The sequence below is a fragment of the Lepisma saccharinum genome, chromosome 2 (assembly GCF_977018435.1).
Source record: "Lepisma saccharinum chromosome 2, izLepSacc3.1, whole genome shotgun sequence".
Taxonomy (NCBI): Eukaryota; Metazoa; Arthropoda; class Insecta; order Zygentoma; family Lepismatidae; genus Lepisma; species Lepisma saccharinum.
Window position 1 is genome coordinate 84,653,302 of NC_139230.1, and position 18,678 is coordinate 84,671,979.

The 18,678-nt window shown below is 37.5% G+C and overlaps 1 protein-coding gene across 2 annotated transcripts in view; it reads left to right on the plus strand.

The window, feature by feature from the left end:
• Positions 1-18,678, plus strand: part of LOC145984458 (von Willebrand factor D and EGF domain-containing protein-like) — a 243,675-nt gene that overhangs the window by 82,941 nt on the left and 142,056 nt on the right. For both annotated transcript variants that reach the window (XM_083118119.1, XM_083118117.1), the window contains exon 3: positions 14,280-14,500. In XM_083118119.1, coding sequence (XP_082974245.1) covers positions 14,280-14,500 — 221 coding nt within the window. The remainder of the gene's footprint in view (positions 1-14,279; positions 14,501-18,678) is intronic.

Below are 18,678 nucleotides of genomic sequence, written 5' to 3' on the forward strand. Positions count from 1 at the left end.
AAATAATTTGAGTAAATAATTCGGAATAAGAGGGGGCGGGGGGAATGTTGTACCTTTGGGGGGGGAGTGCGTTATAGGCCTTGAGGGGATGGGCACCCCTGGCATGTAGTTTTCTTACGTAGGTTTCAATTATCCATGAGAATAAAGTCTCAAGGCTAGATAATTCCTTTTTCGACACGTTTCTACCGGATCAAATAGAAACAGTACCCAGTTCCTGCTTCGAAAGGAAAGTTATGAATCATAAGTGAGTTCATCCATCTTTTTTCTGTACGAGGAGGGGGAGGGAAGGGGTCCTGCAGAAAAGCAAATTTACTTTCTCAATCCTTGCACTTTAGAAAGTATGTTTTGTTCGCACTTCAGTTGGCTATATCAACACCCTTTAAGAGGCAGGTACAATAGAGCGATATAAAATTACTTTCATTCTGCTCTGAAGGTCAAGGTCATTAATTTCAAATCTGTCTGTTATCTTACACTCTTCAGTTAGAAGGATATGCATAGCACATCATCCCACGAACTGTAGTGAAATAGCAAAGAAAAATCATCGAATAAGAATAAAATTTTGATCGCCCAGTATTACGTTCTTCAATAGGATCACTGCTCTATGGTAATCAAGGGTGCCCATCCCCCCATGGCCAATGGCTCGTCCCCCCCAAATCATACATGTGTCTTACCAAATCATGTTGTGTGTTCCCGCCAAATCATATAATGTGTCCCCTCAAACTATGTCATAATCCCCATTAAGTATTTAATTACGACCGCAGCGTGCCTACTGAAAGTAACTTTTTTCTTAGCTTTACTGAGCACTATACTTGATCTGCCCCTCCTCTCTAAACAGAGGTGCCTATTACCCCAAGACCGTGGATACATTACCCCCACCCATAATACCCCAAAATAGTTTGGATGAATACATAATAATTTATGTATATTTGACTACAATACCATGTTGAACTGTCCAAAAATTGTAATTGTTCAATTTTCGAAATAACGGAAAGCTAGCACTTTTATTGGTTAAATGTAATAAATTAAATTATATAAATATGTATTTAAAGAGTGTTTATATGAGATTTATAAAACCCACAATTTGAGTAATTAACACAAATTGTTACACAACTTGATAGAATATTCTACCTGGGCAAACCAAATAACATGCTGCAGCCGTGTGATCGATTCAATTATTGTTTCACGAGACATTAATAAACCCTAGCTAGAAATTCCTAAGCTTAGGGCGGGAATGTAATACGGTCCCTCCTTCAAAGAACCAGCCCCCTCTGCTTGCGGTAAATGTAATTATTTTAGTAATCCATGGATTTTATCTTCAGTGCAAATTTCACTTGCTAAAGTAAAATTGTCCTGTAGCAATAAGTTAGAAATGCGAATTTGATATTAATTATTTTTCTGTTATATCGAGTAACGTGCAAAGTGTTACTATTATTTATATGACGTACACTTCATAAGCGTTCCGCTAAATGTTTAATTGCTTGTTTCTTGTTAGTTAAAATTTTACAATAGGAGAGTCAGCCGATGCTGCATATGGCTAGGAGGGACAACACATCACATGTGACAAGGACGATAATTAACCTTTTCTTGCTCGATATATTGCTTCATAAGGGGATTTTCCAGACTTCATTCATTAGTTCAGACATCTCTACTGAGACTATTATGAATTATGTTATATATTTTATATATAACATTTGCATATATACTACATAGAGTATGATGTCTTTTGGAATTTCTTATTGTACGTATCTAATGCTTCATCTCGGAGGGAAATATAACAAATCTAAGCTTTCCTTCATCTCCTTGTGCAAGCCACAGCTGTTAGTTATTAACTTGTAACATGAACACTTTGTTTTGCCTCCCAACATATGTATTCAAGCGTAACCTGATAACATAAGCGTGGTAAATTTCATTATGAGGGCACACCTTTGCCGTAGCTTTCGGCAATACAAGTTCGTTTTTTCTAACCTAATTAGCTTTCAAGGCTTTATTCACTGCGAGCTCTTCTGTTCATGTCAATTAATCTACAAACATTCATGAAGAAAAATAAAACTATGAGGGGCGATATATTTATTGCAATCTGTTTCTTGATTAGCATATATATATACACACACACAACTTACAGCAAGGGATTTTATTTATGGAAAATCACCCATGTTTCTGTAACTTAGAAGACTATAGGGGGTGTGGGGGTAACGCCCCACACTTTCTTGATCCGGTCGTGAGTGGGGGTGATGTGATCAGCATCACGCCCCTGACCGCCTTTACCCCCCAGGGTTTCCCCCAGGTACCCATGTTATTCGACGCTGGGTGGGCGCCGGGGCCGCTTCCACCGTTAGAAAAGTTCCCGGATTTGAACCGGCCGGGGATCGAACCCGGGACCTTGAGCATGGTAGTCAGACGCTGTTGATATTTTAACATAAGGATATTTTTTTTTTCTATTTCTGGAATACTTGTGTATTCTGTTTGTGTCTGTGTAATTTAGTATTTTAAATTCTGATGTCAAGACTTCAATACTCCGTCATATTGTTTTGAAATGAAACGTTATTATGTGTTTGATCATTTGTTCCTGTGGCCGAGTGGTTAGCACATCGCGCTGCGAAGCCAAGGGTCCCGGGTTCGAATCCCGGTCGGGCTTGGTTGTTTGTGAATGTCCATTCATCAATTTCATCATTTCATCACTCATCCCCATCTTCGCAAATTAGCCAAGAGGCACAAGACGCGAAGTAAAATAAACTAAATCATAAATCATTTGTTCCTATTATAACAGAATGTTCCGTTACATTTAAATCTTATGGAATAATGTTCCCTCCTTTTTAGGAAGCATTGCTGAAGCATTTTTTCTCGGTTTCATTCTGTTTTACATGACAGCTGTTATTATAATGGAGCAGTTCGAAAATCAAAATGTTAATTCGTGATATTTTTTTGTAGGTTGGATTACCAAATATCTTAGATCATGGGAATTATTAAAGCAATGGTCTTTCAAAGCAAGATCTATATGGAATTAGGTTATACTCATAACTGTCCATTTATTTTTATTTATTAATATGTTATGTTTTGTAGAAAGGAGATCATTCATAGTAGAGTTGATGTTACAGCACGAAACTGTGCACTGCCTTAATTCTGATCTAGTGTGGCAGCTATGATGAAACGCAGCGCCTATACATACCTCTCGTTTAATTTTTATGTTTAGAGTAATAGTGGACGGTATCGCGTATCGCGTTGTTAGTGGCCCTGGTACGTACCTTCTTGTATTTAATAGAAACATTTCAATACAGTATTATAACTTTAATTATTATAACAAATACCTGTACATAGGAAGAATATGAAAGTTTGCTTGTTACCTTTCTCTGTCTTTAAAGGCTAACAAGTATACTCTGTGTCCTCTGGGGCTGCTTTTTATCGAGTGGCAGTGGAGTTTGCTGGTCCAAATTTCAGTAGCTCCCCAGTCGTCCTCGCCGTAACAGGTTCACACGGTAAATCGAGCCCGGGACCATTCGCACGAAGGTAAGAGCTCATCTGTCGGGCTATTCGACTTCCGTAAGTCGGCACAGGAGAAAGACTGAAGGTGAGACGGAAGAAGTTATTGGCACTTAAAGGAAATCGATAATCATATTCCGAATTATCTCTACCGTATGAAATGTGCTATTTATTGGCAATTACACGTTACTTTTACGATTTAGGTGTGCCTCTCTCAATTATGTAGAAACCAGCAAAGCAACTTTCTTTTGTAGCTACGGGGGGTCAGCAGATCCACCTTGAAGTATCTTGTCGACGCCAATGGCTGAGCCGACCTCTTCCTCTTTTTTATTGACATTTCGATCCACAGCAACGTTAACTCCGAAAGAAATTTCATAGCTGAACAAACGACAGATTTGCAGTTGACTATTAATAAAAATATCCTTCAAACGTAACAGGTATGTTTTATTGATTTGCAAACCAATAGAAAACGGACATTTTACCTGTCAAGGTCTTAATACACAACTTTTGGAACACGAACAAAAAGACGACAATTCTGGTTGGGGGCAAATATGTTTTACCTCCTGCCTTACAACCTTTCACTTTCTATTTTATTGTTTTAACGTAGCCTAAGGAAACTATTGCATTTCGCAATTAAAATTTGTATTCAGGAAGCTTGCCATGTTAGTTGGGCAGATCCCAGTGAATAGATGATTAGAGGCTAATAATCATGGATGTCCGGAAAGTTCAAAATTTGGTATAGACTCTAGTCTATAGCATTTGCATGAAAGTTTGCCGGTACATTCCTGGTGCAGGTTAGCGTACCTCGCTGTTATTGCCCCTGGGATTAAATATTACGCAGAGCGTGTTCTCTCATATATTTCAACAGCTCATCGTCCATTCTCATCGTCTCATGGACATATAGAAGAGTGGCGTAAAATATAAACAATATACAAAGATAGAATTTTAAAAAATCTATATTTTCATTGTCTTACATTACTTGTTTCTACACGATCGAATACAAGACGTGTGTACTTTTATTGATGCAACGCACGAGTATTGAATATAATTTTTCAATCTTGCTCACAAATCGATTGAACATTTGGCAACTGATAACTAGACCCCGGATTTTTATGTAATATCAAAGCACAAAGTATGTACATAAATATGTAACAATAATTGATAAAGTATGTACCTAAATATGTATTATCAAAAGGATATGTAACTAAATATGTAGTATCAAAGAATATGTAATGTTAATAATAATCGAGAATCAAAGCAATTTCAAGAATTCTGCTAGATATTTATTTTATTTGAACATACTCAACATACAGGGTGTCAAAAAAGTCTCCATACATGGGAATAACATTATTTCTTTGCAAGTGAGACGCAAAAATGCCACTGACTCATGCCAAGCGCATCCACCTGAATAAATGTAATGGCAGGAAGAGCACATTATGTGACATTTCAATTCTAAAGTAACATTCCCTATGTATGGGGACTTGTCTCTATATCCGTGAAAGGCTTTTCGGAATGATAAAAATGAAAATTTTCAGAAATAACTTAATTCAAAGCAACATAACCTACAAAATTATTTTACATTCCTTTCTTTTAGCAAAAGTTGATTGCACATGGTAATATGGAATGCAAGAATAGCAATTAAACTCTTGTAGTTATTAGTTTTAGGCCTAGTAGACTGCTTTAAACAGGTTGAGGTTCGATAAGTATAATGACTAACATGAAAGGTACAAATTGAAGGGCTCGGGTGTAAAACATGGTAAGTGCCATTTTGGTCATTTTGGAATTACAATGTGCATCGTGTAGTCCATCGTAAATGGAGTCGAATCGTATTCGAAGTGTTTCGTTTCGTCAACAGATGACAGAGCTAGACGTGTTGAAAGTTATGGTATCTACCAGTTGTTTCATGTAAAGTGTGGTAAGTAGCAAATATGGCGGCGAAATGGCTGTTACTGAATTGCAAGGTGTCTCAGAAAGTTCGCGAGTATTGAGGCAACAGCAAAGATGAGAACGAGTTAGAAAGTGTATATGATTCCCATAATGACCGGGAATATGTACCACCGACTTAGAATGAGGAGAATGAAGAGGTTGCCAATCAAAAATGCTACTAAAACTGTGCATGGCCACGTGCATTCTGTTTCTTGTAAAACGTGGTATCTACTGTAGATACCATTGTTTACATGCAGCAGTGCTCATAATCGCAGTTTCGAATGAAATTTACTCTCGTACCTGGATGTGAACTGCGATCTAGTAGAGAAGCACATACTTTTCTTCTACTAGATATAAATAACTTTAGTTACTTAGAAATTCGTTTCATTTTTAATTGGGTATGCGCATTTGAGGCAGCTTTAAGATACCATGCCTTACAAGCAACGTCAAAAATGTATTACACTTCAGGAATATGTAATTTGATCTGAATCATATCAATTATTTGAAAGAGTAGTTTTTTTATAAAATATTTCTTTCATAAATCTGTAATGCGCATTTTAAAAGTCTAATATTTTTATGGTGGACCTAATAACGTATTTGTAATTTAATTAACTTTCGTATTTATGATATGTGTGACTTTGATGGAAGCAAATTATTTTATTGTTGATATTGCAAATATGTCTTCTTCTTGGTTCGAAATTTTAACTATTTTAATCCATAAGAGCTAAATATCAGTGAAAACTATTAAGAACTAAAGCCCTGTGTACATTTGAAATCATTCTTTACAAACATGTCAAGTTAAAGAAAAATACAAGAGAAGTTACAAGGTCATAATTGTGTCTTCATTGATTTGCTTTATTTTACTTCGCGTCTTGTGTCACTTTTGGCTTATTTGCGAAGATGGAGTTGAGTGATGATCTGATTAAATTGATGAATAAGCACTCAAACACATCCATGCTCAGGCCGGAATTCGAACCCGGGACCCCTGGCGTCGTAGCGCGATTTCCTAACCACTCCGCCACGGGGTCGGTAATTGTTACCTTGAAGATTGAGATTTAAACTAGGGATGGCCTTTTCGAAAAAAATTGTTTCTCGATTCTCGAAAATGAAATTTTTCTATTTTTCGTTTTTTCGAAAAAAAATAATTGTTTTTCGGAAAAAAATCGTTTTCGTTTCTCGTTTTTCGCTTTTTGTTTTTCGAATTTTTTTTCGTACTTACACTTTTCATTTTCGAAAAAATGATTTTTAGATTTTCAATTTTTCGAAAAAAAAGAGGCCATCCCTATTTTATGCATAAATTGCTTATTGAATCACAAAAAGCTAATATTTCCATTGTATGCAATTTGGATAGTCTACGTACGTAACACAGCTTTGTATCAAGACAGGCTTTTGAATCGCATTCTGCTTGGCATGCTGAGGTAATAAATAGAGCCTCTGTGTGTGTGAAGTAGATATGTGAAGCTGAAAAACCGCTCATATATACACATTTTTTTACGAATATTGATCTCCATATAGATATAAGAAAGTTATTTTTAATCACAAGCATTCAGAACTTATTTTTTTAAAATACTAACGTAATAAAACGATGAAATCTACTTTTCTAATGGTGTTTATTTCAATCATAGACATTGGATAGCAAAAACAAGTAGATCAGGTTATTGCTTATTGAATAAAATTATTATTATTAAAGGCTTTTATTTTTGTTTTACAAATTGTTATGATTGCTATAAAAAGTCTAATGTCAAAATATTATTATTGAACTGACATCACAAGTTAGCTTGAATAAAACGGTATTTGATCACTCATTTTGTTAATATCGTTGCATGTAAAAAATGGTAACTACAACAATTCCTTGAACAACCCTCAAACAAATCGCATGTAGCACCACCGAAAAAAATAATTCGGATGAAATATCATGTTTGTATGATAGTAAACATACAAGTGAATCATATTTGCTGTAAATAATTTAGAAATTTATTTTAATTTGTAAATCAGATTTTTTTAAAACATCAACTTTCAATATCTCGAAACCTGCATTTTGTCACTTATAGCTCGACCACAAGGAAAAAAACCTTCCGTCCAAAGCATTCGCGCAACTTCCCTGCAGTTATCGGTGTTCGGGGCAGTGTTGCCAGGTCAGATTTGAAAAATTCGGGAGATTGTTCCTTGGGAAACCAGAAGATCTGCTACAAAATCCGATGATCTAATAGTAGCGGATGAACGACGTTCTTGGGGGCGGAGGGGCGGCATAGTCGTGCTCACTAGGGGGGGGGAAGGGGAGTGGCGCTCATTGTTTACGGTGTAAACGTCACAAATACTTTTGTAATAATGGTGCTAAACCCAGCACCCTGTGTTTGGCGAAAATATACCGAAGATCTCCATTTCAGGAATGGACATGTTTCAAACAAAAGAAAGTAAACCGCCCGAAGGAACCGACCAACATCTTTCATCTCTTCCGCATTTTCCGGTGAGAGGGTGCGCGGAAAACATCCTCAAATTTGCCCTTTCTCAGCACCGACACAAGGGGTTTGCGCGAGGAATTTTTATGACAGGAAATGGTAGAAAGTTGTGCTCACAGTTGTGTTCGGCGATTTTCCACAATCTTTCAAGTCGAATGCTAACAATAACAAATCAATTTGCCTTCTGCTGGTGTTCGGTGTACAGCTATCGATAGGGGTGGACACGCGTCCTGCACCATAATGAGAAAATGCATTACGTATGTGAAATATATTTGGTGAATTATACAGCATGTCTTCCTCAATAATTCAAGATAGCAACGCTTATGCTAGGGTGCCACCCATCCTCCCCATCTGCTAGAAATACACACACACACTCACAAACACATACGAAGTCAGTGTTTCTACCTCGTAAGGCAAGGACGTTTCACTGTGTTTGTGTCAGTTTTTCATTCATCCATATTGTCGTACTTACCCGTAGAGGCACAAAAGCGACGTAAAATAACTAAAATAGAAATAGAGTTTAGGGTGGGAAAAATACAGCCATCTAAAAATAGTAATGTAGTAAAAGTAATAAAATAATGTCCTAGCACAATTGAGTAGCGTTTGACATAATTTCACAGTTCAAACAGCACTTTTCACGGCTGAGTGGAGTTCCACTCTACCTCTCCACTCCATGTTCAAGTAAGATGAGCAGGAAACGTGTTTTTAAGCTGGCCGTTGGAGGTTCCATAGCAATAGTTTATTAAGGAATTCTCCCGAGAAATCAATAGGCCTGGCAACGCTGACGTGAGCCAGCGCGAATGTTGCTTCCCCCTGCCCTTTCCCGCACCCGCCGGCGCGATGTGCTTCTGCGCAGGTTTTTTTGCTTGTGGTTCCACTATACCATGTTTTACACCCGAGCCCTTCAATTATTTTATTGTTAATTGTTAACCTCGACAGTATTGTTACTTATTATTACAAATCAAATTAGGATCAGGACCACGGTAAAACGTTACAACAATCAATCATCATTCTGTTCACATATCCTCTAGTTGAAAATCAGATTTTTCATCTTCCTGCTGTTTCTGGTTACTACAGATTTGTAATTTGCACATGTATGTGCACCTGAGTCCATTGGAGAGGCAAGTGCAGTTTCGCAGTTTGCAGGAACGCACACAATTACATGCTAACAGTTCCAAAACCACATCAGGTGCAGATGGAGAACGCATCCACTGAATGATAAGCTTGCCATTAGTCCATGATCTTGGGTTCCAAATTTCACTTATTGGTACAACCTGAGGTGGCAAGTTCTAGTAATGATTTTTGTAATGCTCCATGTATGAGTGAAATTTTCTGATGTGATGACCTCAGCAGAGTGGTAGCTTAATGGGAGTTATAACCACTTTTGTCTCCAGACCCCATGAAACGCTTTTCTGACTGATAAAAATTGCTCCTTTTTACAAAGTGTAAGTTAATTCAAAGCAACGTAAGAAATAAAATTATTCTATATTACCTACTCTGAGCAAAGGTGATTGCACAAATGTGGAATGCAATAGTAGCACCTAAATCCTTACAGTCATTAGTTTTATGCCTAGCAGACTGCCTTGAACAGGTTGGAGCTCGGCAAGTGAATAATGATTAACATGAAAGGTACAAAACACTACAGGCCTCCCCGGTTGCGCAGTGGTAGCGTCGTCGCCTTGTAATCAAGGGATCCCGGGTTCGATACCCGGTGGAGGCACATAGTGGTTCGGATCCCACTTTAAACTGTAGGTCCAGTCCCGATTAGCCTTACTGTGCATAAAGTGGACTTAAAACACCCAATCAACCAACAAAACATTATATTGTTAATAGTTATCCTCGGCAGTAATAACTTCAGATGCTTATTATTAAAAACAAATTAGAACAAGCACTGCAGCAAAACGTTATAACAAGCAATATCATACTGCTCTCATATATCATTGTCTGAGTCCTCGAGTTGAAAATTAGATCCTTCATCTTCCTGCTGTTTCTGGTTATTGAATGTTTGTAACTTGCCTTTGTATGTGCACTTGAGTACATTGGACAGGCAAATTTAGTTTTCAAGAACGCACACAATTGCATGCTAACTGTTCCAAAACCATATCAGGTGCAGGTGGGGATCGCATCTACTGAATGACAAGGTTTTTATCTTCACCATTCGTCCATCCATATTCTGAAGGGCTTGGCACCGTAGGGCTTTCCTGCAGGTCACTCTTCCATATTGCTGCCTGGAAGTTGGCTCATAGAACATGCATTAAATGACAGTCTCTGCATGGTGGCTGGATTCAACCTCTCCCCTCTTGGTACAGAATAGCTGATAGCACAGTTAATTTACCAGTGTTTGAAATGGCAACATACCTGCAGGAGGTAAACTGCTCAAACTTGTGAAAGACTTCATCACTGACCTCCCATGACTGACCAGGCTGACTGACCTAGTAGGAACGGTCTTTTTGACCATCTGCAGCTATGAGCTTCCCACAACTGGCAAAGGCACTGGCAGTGTTACACCCTTTAAAGGCATTTAAGCCAATTAGACTGTAGTGCATGGTTTGTCCAATTGAATTTGCTAGCTTGTTCATGACAATGAAATGTATTCGATTGTAAGACCCACACATCTAGTAAATAGGACAGGGAATCTTCTTTTGAAACCCCAGACAAAGAACCATGACATCGGTATCTTCAGCTGCAATCACGATTGCCTATGACCAAGAATTTGCAGCATGCAAGGCATGTAGGAGCAGTCTAGTGTCAGCTCCTCTTGTGTGGACCGCAAATCGTCCACTTCTTCCCACTCACTCTCCATTATCTTGTAGCAGGTTTTCTCGCAGGTCACATACAGGACCTTATCATTCAGCATCTTTCTGCATCACGCGGATTTCCACTTTTCTACTAGGAACATAATATGCCTGATATTATTGAGAGAACTACACAACATTTTTTCCACTCCTGTATATGGTGTTCTCCTGCATTTCTGCTATACTTGCGCATCGTGGCTGAACCCCTCTTCAATCTTTCAGCACCTTTGATTGAACGCTGGTGGTAGACATCAAATACATCTACCTTTCACTCTGTACTCCCTCATGGAAGACCCTGTTCAAAGCCAGCTGTGCTAAGTTTTGTTGTTTCCTATCATTATTTGAACAAGGTTCATCCCATCAGTAATCGAGGTTGAAGATGTTGGAATAGATTCAACTAAAGCAACATTCTCTTCGAGCTCTCTGGCAAATGTGGCCTTGTTTGTCTTGCTAAGTGAACCATTAACATTTGCCAGAGCCCATGGTTATAAGCTCAGTGGGTGCTGGAGGACCTCTTTCATGTTCATTTGCTAGCATTCTATGACTAAAGGTCTGCCTTTAGAACAACTTCTTCTGCTTTTGATGTTTGGGTTTTCTTTGTGCAGACATTGGAGAAGGTCTTCACGTTTTGTTTGGCCATCTCATCATAAAATTTCACTGAAGGTGGATCCTCATCTAACCGTATTAGTTTGAATGTCCGCTATGCTTCCTATCTGACTTCCAAGAGTCCTCATACGGTCCTTGGCTACATCTGGTGGAGCCAGTGGACAGACTAACCAAGTTATCGTCATCAGGAGACATGGGATTCAGCCAACTGTTCTCCATGAGATCGATAAGGGACTTCACATTTGCTGCGCCTTTCCTGATCGTTTGACTTTCTAGATCTTGATGGGACAACCGTTTTGACCCATCATGTGTCTCAGCTGCTTCAAATATATGCTTTTGTACTCAACTGTAATTTGTCACTGCACCTTCCTTCAAACTAAACCCTTTTGTCCCTCCTGTGTCTGGGTATCTTTGTTCATACTTTCTTCAATTGTTTGGTCAAAAGGAATTTGGCCAAAAGTATTGGTGGAGTTGAATTGAACTGAAAAGACTCGATTAATTCAGAGTGCACATCATCTGGGTGTGTAGTGACCAGCTGACACATCTGTGAACAGTAGTATAGCAGGCAGCGTGCATAATTCAGTCTGTCATATGTAAAGCAGCATGGTATCATTTGTTCAAATGGAGATGAATTCTAACACCCTCTCTAAATGCTCGGATCAGGGCTAGCAAGATCTCCCATCATGTCTAAGTAGGACATTGAGAAGAATGATAGGCTCCTCTTCCCATTTACGAGAAACTGTACTCCTTATCTTCACACCAGAATGCAATTCCTGAAACTATATCAAAACTTCCCTTGTGTTCTGTCGCTTGGTGTATTTTTCTGTCAAATGATGCACACTCTGCATCATAAGCCCGGGAACCACATGGATATTGTAAAGCTGATTTCTCGACTCTTTTTCGTTATCACTAGAACTGGACTGCTCTTTTGCAAGGACAGACCAGAGAAGATTGTCCATGGTAAAAATACTACGACACTTTCGGTGGTGCTGGATTGCCACAAAGTGTTCCTTTGGGATACATTTTGCAAGTTCCAAAAGTGGTGTGTGTTTACGAATTTTGGCTGCTCTCAGCAAAGGTCTCCACTAGTCCATATCATATGGTGAAAACAGTGGGTAATGCTCTCCACTCGGGTCCTCTTTGATGGAAGATTGGTTGCCCCGGCCATCTTCAGTCATAGATGTATTACCAGGAACAATGAAATTATAATATTTAACACTTTTTTCATCAAGTTAATCTTTTTCAGGCTTCATGATGAAGCGAAGACAATTATTTCCAAAACGTTCAGATGAGACAAATTCTCAACACACTGTCTACGTTTTTGTATATACATAGACCTTGGTTAAACAGTTATATCAGAAAGATCAAATTAAGAAATAAAGTAAATTTTTCCACAGAATATGGTTCTTTCGTGTAAGTTTTGAACTTGCATAATCGGAATTGACGCATGTCTGATGCAATTGATGCGAAGACATGTAACCTCTGAGAAAAATGGAAAAGCTAAAAGGTTATCACATATTATTTTACTTATATTGGTGCAACAAATATTTCAGTACCATTGAAGTTTTGCCACCTTGGGTGGTACCGATATCTGGGCTGGCTCATGGACCAGTGTACATATTTAAGAAATCAATTTTGTCAAATATTAATTACTTCTCACATCGTAAATTATTGTAGAATATGTAAATATGTAAGAGAGCTCTTTGTAACTTTCGAAACAAATTGTAAAAAAAAGTGTCTACCGGAAAAACAATCGAATAAAAATACATAGCTACTTTTGTACTTTTTGTACGTACAAGGAAACATATTGTGTAACTCGCTACGTACAGGAAAGTAGCTTCCTTATCCACCGATGCCAAGTTTCTTGGTGCTTTTCCTAAACCTAAAGCAAAACGAAAATATGTATCCACATCTTTCGATAAATAACGGTTCCAGTTGTTTTCTTTTCTTCAGCCTGCCTTTCGACTTGGCAGTCAATCTCAGGTGTGAAAATATAGGAAAAAGGATCAAGATAGGAAAAAACACCGAAATATGTTGTTTTATGTAATGTATATTAGCAAATATGTAAAATATGTAACAACCATGTCAGTTGTATAATTCGTAGACATTTTCCTCTTCAAGGTATGTATCTAGAAAGAAATATAATATATAATTACATACAAATCCGGGCTCTACTGATAACCTGTATGCGCGTGCATTTCCCCCACATTAATTTCGTCAGGTGCTAGAAACGTTAAGAGGTAAGCTTGTTTTAAGAAATTTTGCCCACATTCGACTTGAAACCCCCTAGTAGTAATGAATTTCTGAGGGAATAAATAAGTTCAGCATATTTAAATCCTCTTCATAATGAGAATTCATAACAATTATCATTTTTGTTGGTAGACAATTTTGCTTTAGGATGTGCTTATGTCAAGGGGTATATGCCATAGGCTATCAATTATTTTATTGGAGGATAAAGTTATTTGGGGTTAAATTGTCAATATATCTGTTAGAGAATACAAAGAATTAAATTTCATCGTAATTTATTTCTCAATTTTGGGTGCAATTTTTCTACTTCCAAATGCGGTCGTAAGGGAGATTTAAACACGATTTACATAGCTGCTTAAGGACATCTATACTTTTTTTCTCCTGAGAATGATATGTTTTACCAAGATTTTGTGTATTTAAAATGTGCGTTCTTGAATTTGAATTTTGAATTTGAATTTTTGTTTAAAGTCCACTTTTATGCACAGATAGGCTAATCGGAATTGGACATACAGTTCAAAGTGAGATCCGAACCAGTATGTGCCTTGATATCCATCCAAAATTTTCCTAACTCTGGTAGAGGTATAAGGTCCTAGTGCCCATACAATTAATTTTTGAATGTTTTACGAACTAGAGTCAGTAACCAAACTATATATAAGGAAAACGTCACAAAGAAAAGTTGTCCGCCTTGATATTCTCCGCACGCTGTTAGAGTATTACACAGCGATATATGGTACTGTTAAATATAAAACTGATTCATCTTTGTTTCCAGGTACACAGCAACTGATCCATGCCTGAAAGAAAATCACGTGGTGCTGTTGGATCAGACAAGACGAAGTTTTAACCAGCCTCTGGAGTCAGGAGTTGCCCCTTTGTGTGATCACAGGCTGCATCCTGGATGGTATAGGTTTCACAGTCCAGCAGGAAACACTATTCCTATAGGATGTCCACCTCCCGATCACTGCGGCACCAGAAACCCTATCTGGTTGAGGGGTGAGTTACCTTTTCCTATCCTTACAACAAGTAGAGAAAATCATTCAACGTTAAATCCTATTATCACAAACAGACAATTTGGCTATTTATGTGAAGCATTGGTGAAATTTTGAAACTGATATTTGATTAAGCTATTAACATGTGCGCCCAATTCTGAAATACGAAATAAACAAGAATTTCCTCATTCAGCTATGCATAAACCACTAGCATTAAAGCAGGGATATCAGAGCTTCCGATTACCTCCTTAACATTCAATGATCTGTCTTCTCTCCTTGATTCTAAAAAGTGCTATACCCAATAGTAGTTTTCGCTGGCCTCCGTGGCGGAGTGGTTAGCAGAGCGAAATACCAGGGGTTCCGGATTCGAATTCCAGCCTGGATATGGCCGTTTTTGTGAACGTCCCTTCATCAATTTTATCATATCATCACTCGTAGTCACGATTAGCCAAAAGTGGCTATAAAGCGACGCTGAATAACAAAAATGAAATCAAACCAATAGCAGTTTACATCGAAGGTATATAAGATTATTAGAGCTATTGCATCGGCTATATCCAGAATGTCCCTGTTTAAGTGAATGATGGATGATTTATTTTACTTCCCATTTCTGTCAATGGATGATTTATTTTACTTCCCATTTCTGTCAATGGATGATTTATTTTACTTCCCATTTCTGTCAATGGATGATTTATTTTACTTCCCATTTTTGTCACATATGGCTAATAGCGAAGATGTCCTTGTGTAAGTGTTGAGTTAACTATGCCATGGAGAAAAGGGGGGGGGGGTGATCAGCATACTACGAAGCTAGATGTTCCAGTTTCGAACCCTGGTCAGGCATGAGTGTATCATTGTGTCTGTCCGGGGCCTCCGAGAAGCGTATACTTCGTGTATACTCCGTATACGGGCCACAACCTGTGATGTTAAAATGACTGATGACGTCAAAGGATTAGTTGTGCGTTTTGGGGAAATACATGTATTTGAATGAGCGATTTGTAGTGTAAAGAGTTCCTGTAAATCTAATTTCTTTCAAATAATTTGTTATCGCAAATTAAACATAGTTGTATCCTGATCAGTTATAAGTAAATTAATGCGTTTGTATGTAGTACAACATTTAATTATATGTTAGTAAAAAAAAAGTCTGTGTTCAACCAGTGCGAAGTATACGACATTTAAAAATGTGCTGAATGGTAATATTAATTACATGGATGCCGATCTTGTAACTATTTTATTATTTTATTTAACACAAGAAAATGTTGATTGTTATTTATATGTCCGTATCATTGCTCATACGTTGTCTGAAATTGTGCAGTTCATAGTGCAAGAGTCACACCTTTAACACATTTTAATTTCTAGCCACAGTAGAGGATATTCACTTACTTCTTCATGCTATGTTCCAGTTTACAAGAATTATGTGCTTGATGATATACATGACATGAAAAAAAATATAATGTACATCAATAGAATATTAAGACTTTGTTAAATTTTATTAGCCTATTTCACAAATACATTGTGGATAATTTTGTACCTTTGTACTCAGTAATGGATGTTATATTTTCTTTTTGTCGATTATTTCTCTCAAAAAGAGGAAGATCTTTTTGATTATTGCGATGTACTTGTACCACCAACATTTAAGGTATTTGGAAATGTAGACAAGTTGCTAAAGTGAAAATTTACTATGTAAAGAATAACGATTAGTACAGCGTGTTTTAAAATGATTTGAACGATAAGAAATCGTTCCATGAGCGTTAAAACACTATCAACGATTAAAATTGTATTGAAATACTTTCGACCACATCCTCGACTTTTGTTTGGCACGGTCTTAGTAGTCCGAAGTTCTTCCGCCAGGTGGCAGAGTGACAAGTTGCAAGATGGCTGCCTGTGGTGCAGAGAAAGCATTTTGCGTCCTACAATTTCACGTTCGTCAGTCTGTTGTGAGTGTTCAACGTGAGTTCCGTACCAAATTTTGTAAAGAACCACCATCAAGGAACTCCATTCGCAATTGGTATCAACAATTCAAGACAATAGGATGCATTTGCAAGGGAAAATCGTCTGGTAGGCCTTCAACATCTGAGGCAGATGTCGAGAGAGTTTGAGCTTGTTTTCAACGCAGCCCTAAAAAGTCTAGAGCGAGTAGTGCGTTAGCGTTTACACATGTATCCATATCGAGTGCAGTTGTTACAACATTTAACACCTAATGATCACAAGTCCCGGAATGAATTTTGTGAGGCCACCAAGATCACCGGACTTAACCCCCTGCGATTTTTTTGTGGGGACATTTTGTACAAACCATCTCTACCCCAAGATGTCCATGAACTGCAAGAGCGCATTACTGCTGCAGTGCAAACTGTTGATGAAAACATGCTGAAACGGGTCTGGAAAGAATTGGACTACCGAACTGATGTATGCAGGGTAACAAAGGGGGCTCACATTGAGCATTTGCGAGTTACTGTTTTACAATTTTTACCACTAAAACTTGGACAGTTATAGTACGTATGTGTTAAATTTTAAGTAAATTGCACAATTAATTAAGAAATTATAAGGCATTTTGAAACACGCGTACATTTGCATAGTCAGTCATTGTGATTTCATGTGACACATTTGCTCTGTGGAAAAATAGGAGAGCGAGATATTATCTCAACCTGTTCTAAATATCACAAGTACAAGGGGAAAATATAATTATGAACTTACATGTCAGCGAATATTGCATGACACGATTTCAGCACTTGTCCAGGTACAGTTAGAAGTAAAGTGTCGTTGTTAGGGATGAATGAAACACACGCTGATATATATTAAAACTTACGCCTTATCCTGAAAAATAACTTGTATCTTGGTTTTTACCATTATCAAGTTGTTTACCGAAAAGGGATATAATTATAATGATTTTAGAATACGATATTCTTTTAACAATAATCTCCTGATAGAGCATCAGGTATATTGTGTCCTCTTGCTTTTTGATTTGGACATCTTAATTAAAGTAAGTTGCTTGCATGTTTGCATTAATATTCTCAACGAGTTTCATTTTCCGTGTGATCGTAAATCCATTTTCATAGGCTTGAATTACTGTTAGATCATTTAAGATTGGTGTTCTTAGCATCTAGGTATTGCGAATAATTTAGGCTAGCACATTTGTTGCATTAGTATTTGTACACTTTCTCTCTTTGCTTGCATATAAGATTTTAATGCGAAAAATGATTTTTAAAAAAATTAACCTACAACCAAACCACGGGAACTTGTGCATCCAAATATTTACCAGATTTCTAGAAAATTAAACATTTATTCAAATTAGACACGGGAATTGAGTTTCCAAAAGTTGGAAAGCTTATTTAATACGAAATTCCAATCTTACAAGCTCTTTCCTCAAACTTCTGTACGTAAACTTACAAAATTATCTTGCATACATAATTTGGAGCGTAAGTTTTTATTCCACAGCAAATTAATAGCAATTACATATTAACGAAAATAATTCTTTACGAACTTGCAGTTTGTTCCAAATGTAGGATGAAAATTTATCTATATCGCCTTTTTTCCATTAACATTTGAAAAATAAAGGTAGATTATGCAGACAGGTAAAGATTGGATTTTACTTTTATCAATATTATTTAAGTATTTTCTAATGTCATATAACATTTGAAATGTTTTTGAGGTAAAAACAACGTTCTGAACGAATAAGAGAGGACTATTCACTCAGAAAACTAAATATTATACTCTTACAATTCACTTCGTTAAATGGTTAAATGTTGTAAATGGACTATACTTGACTAATCCTGTGACGTCACGGAAGATGGTGTGAAGCAAGACTACTAGAAGGAAAGGCTGGGGTCAGACACGCCTCTTTTCGCGACTGCCGCGGGTGTGACGTCATGGGCGGACAAACCCCCAGCTGAGTCTTTACCCCATACGGAAAGAAACGTGGAAAGGCTGATCTGTTTTGTTCTTTTCGCTCCTTTTTTCTTGTATTTCTGGATTGTTGGGTTCAGGGTGCGAAATCCTGGAGTGGACGAGGGGGATTTCCCCCCCACCAATAATCTTGGCCTCAAAAATCGCCCCACCAAAAATTTCCCGGTGGGGGTACAGTTTTTGTTATAACAAAGAAAAGATAAGCAATTACTTTTAATTTCAAATATACTTTACTAAGAATAATATCGAAAACACACACAAATTAGTGTGGCTGTGAGTGTTGAA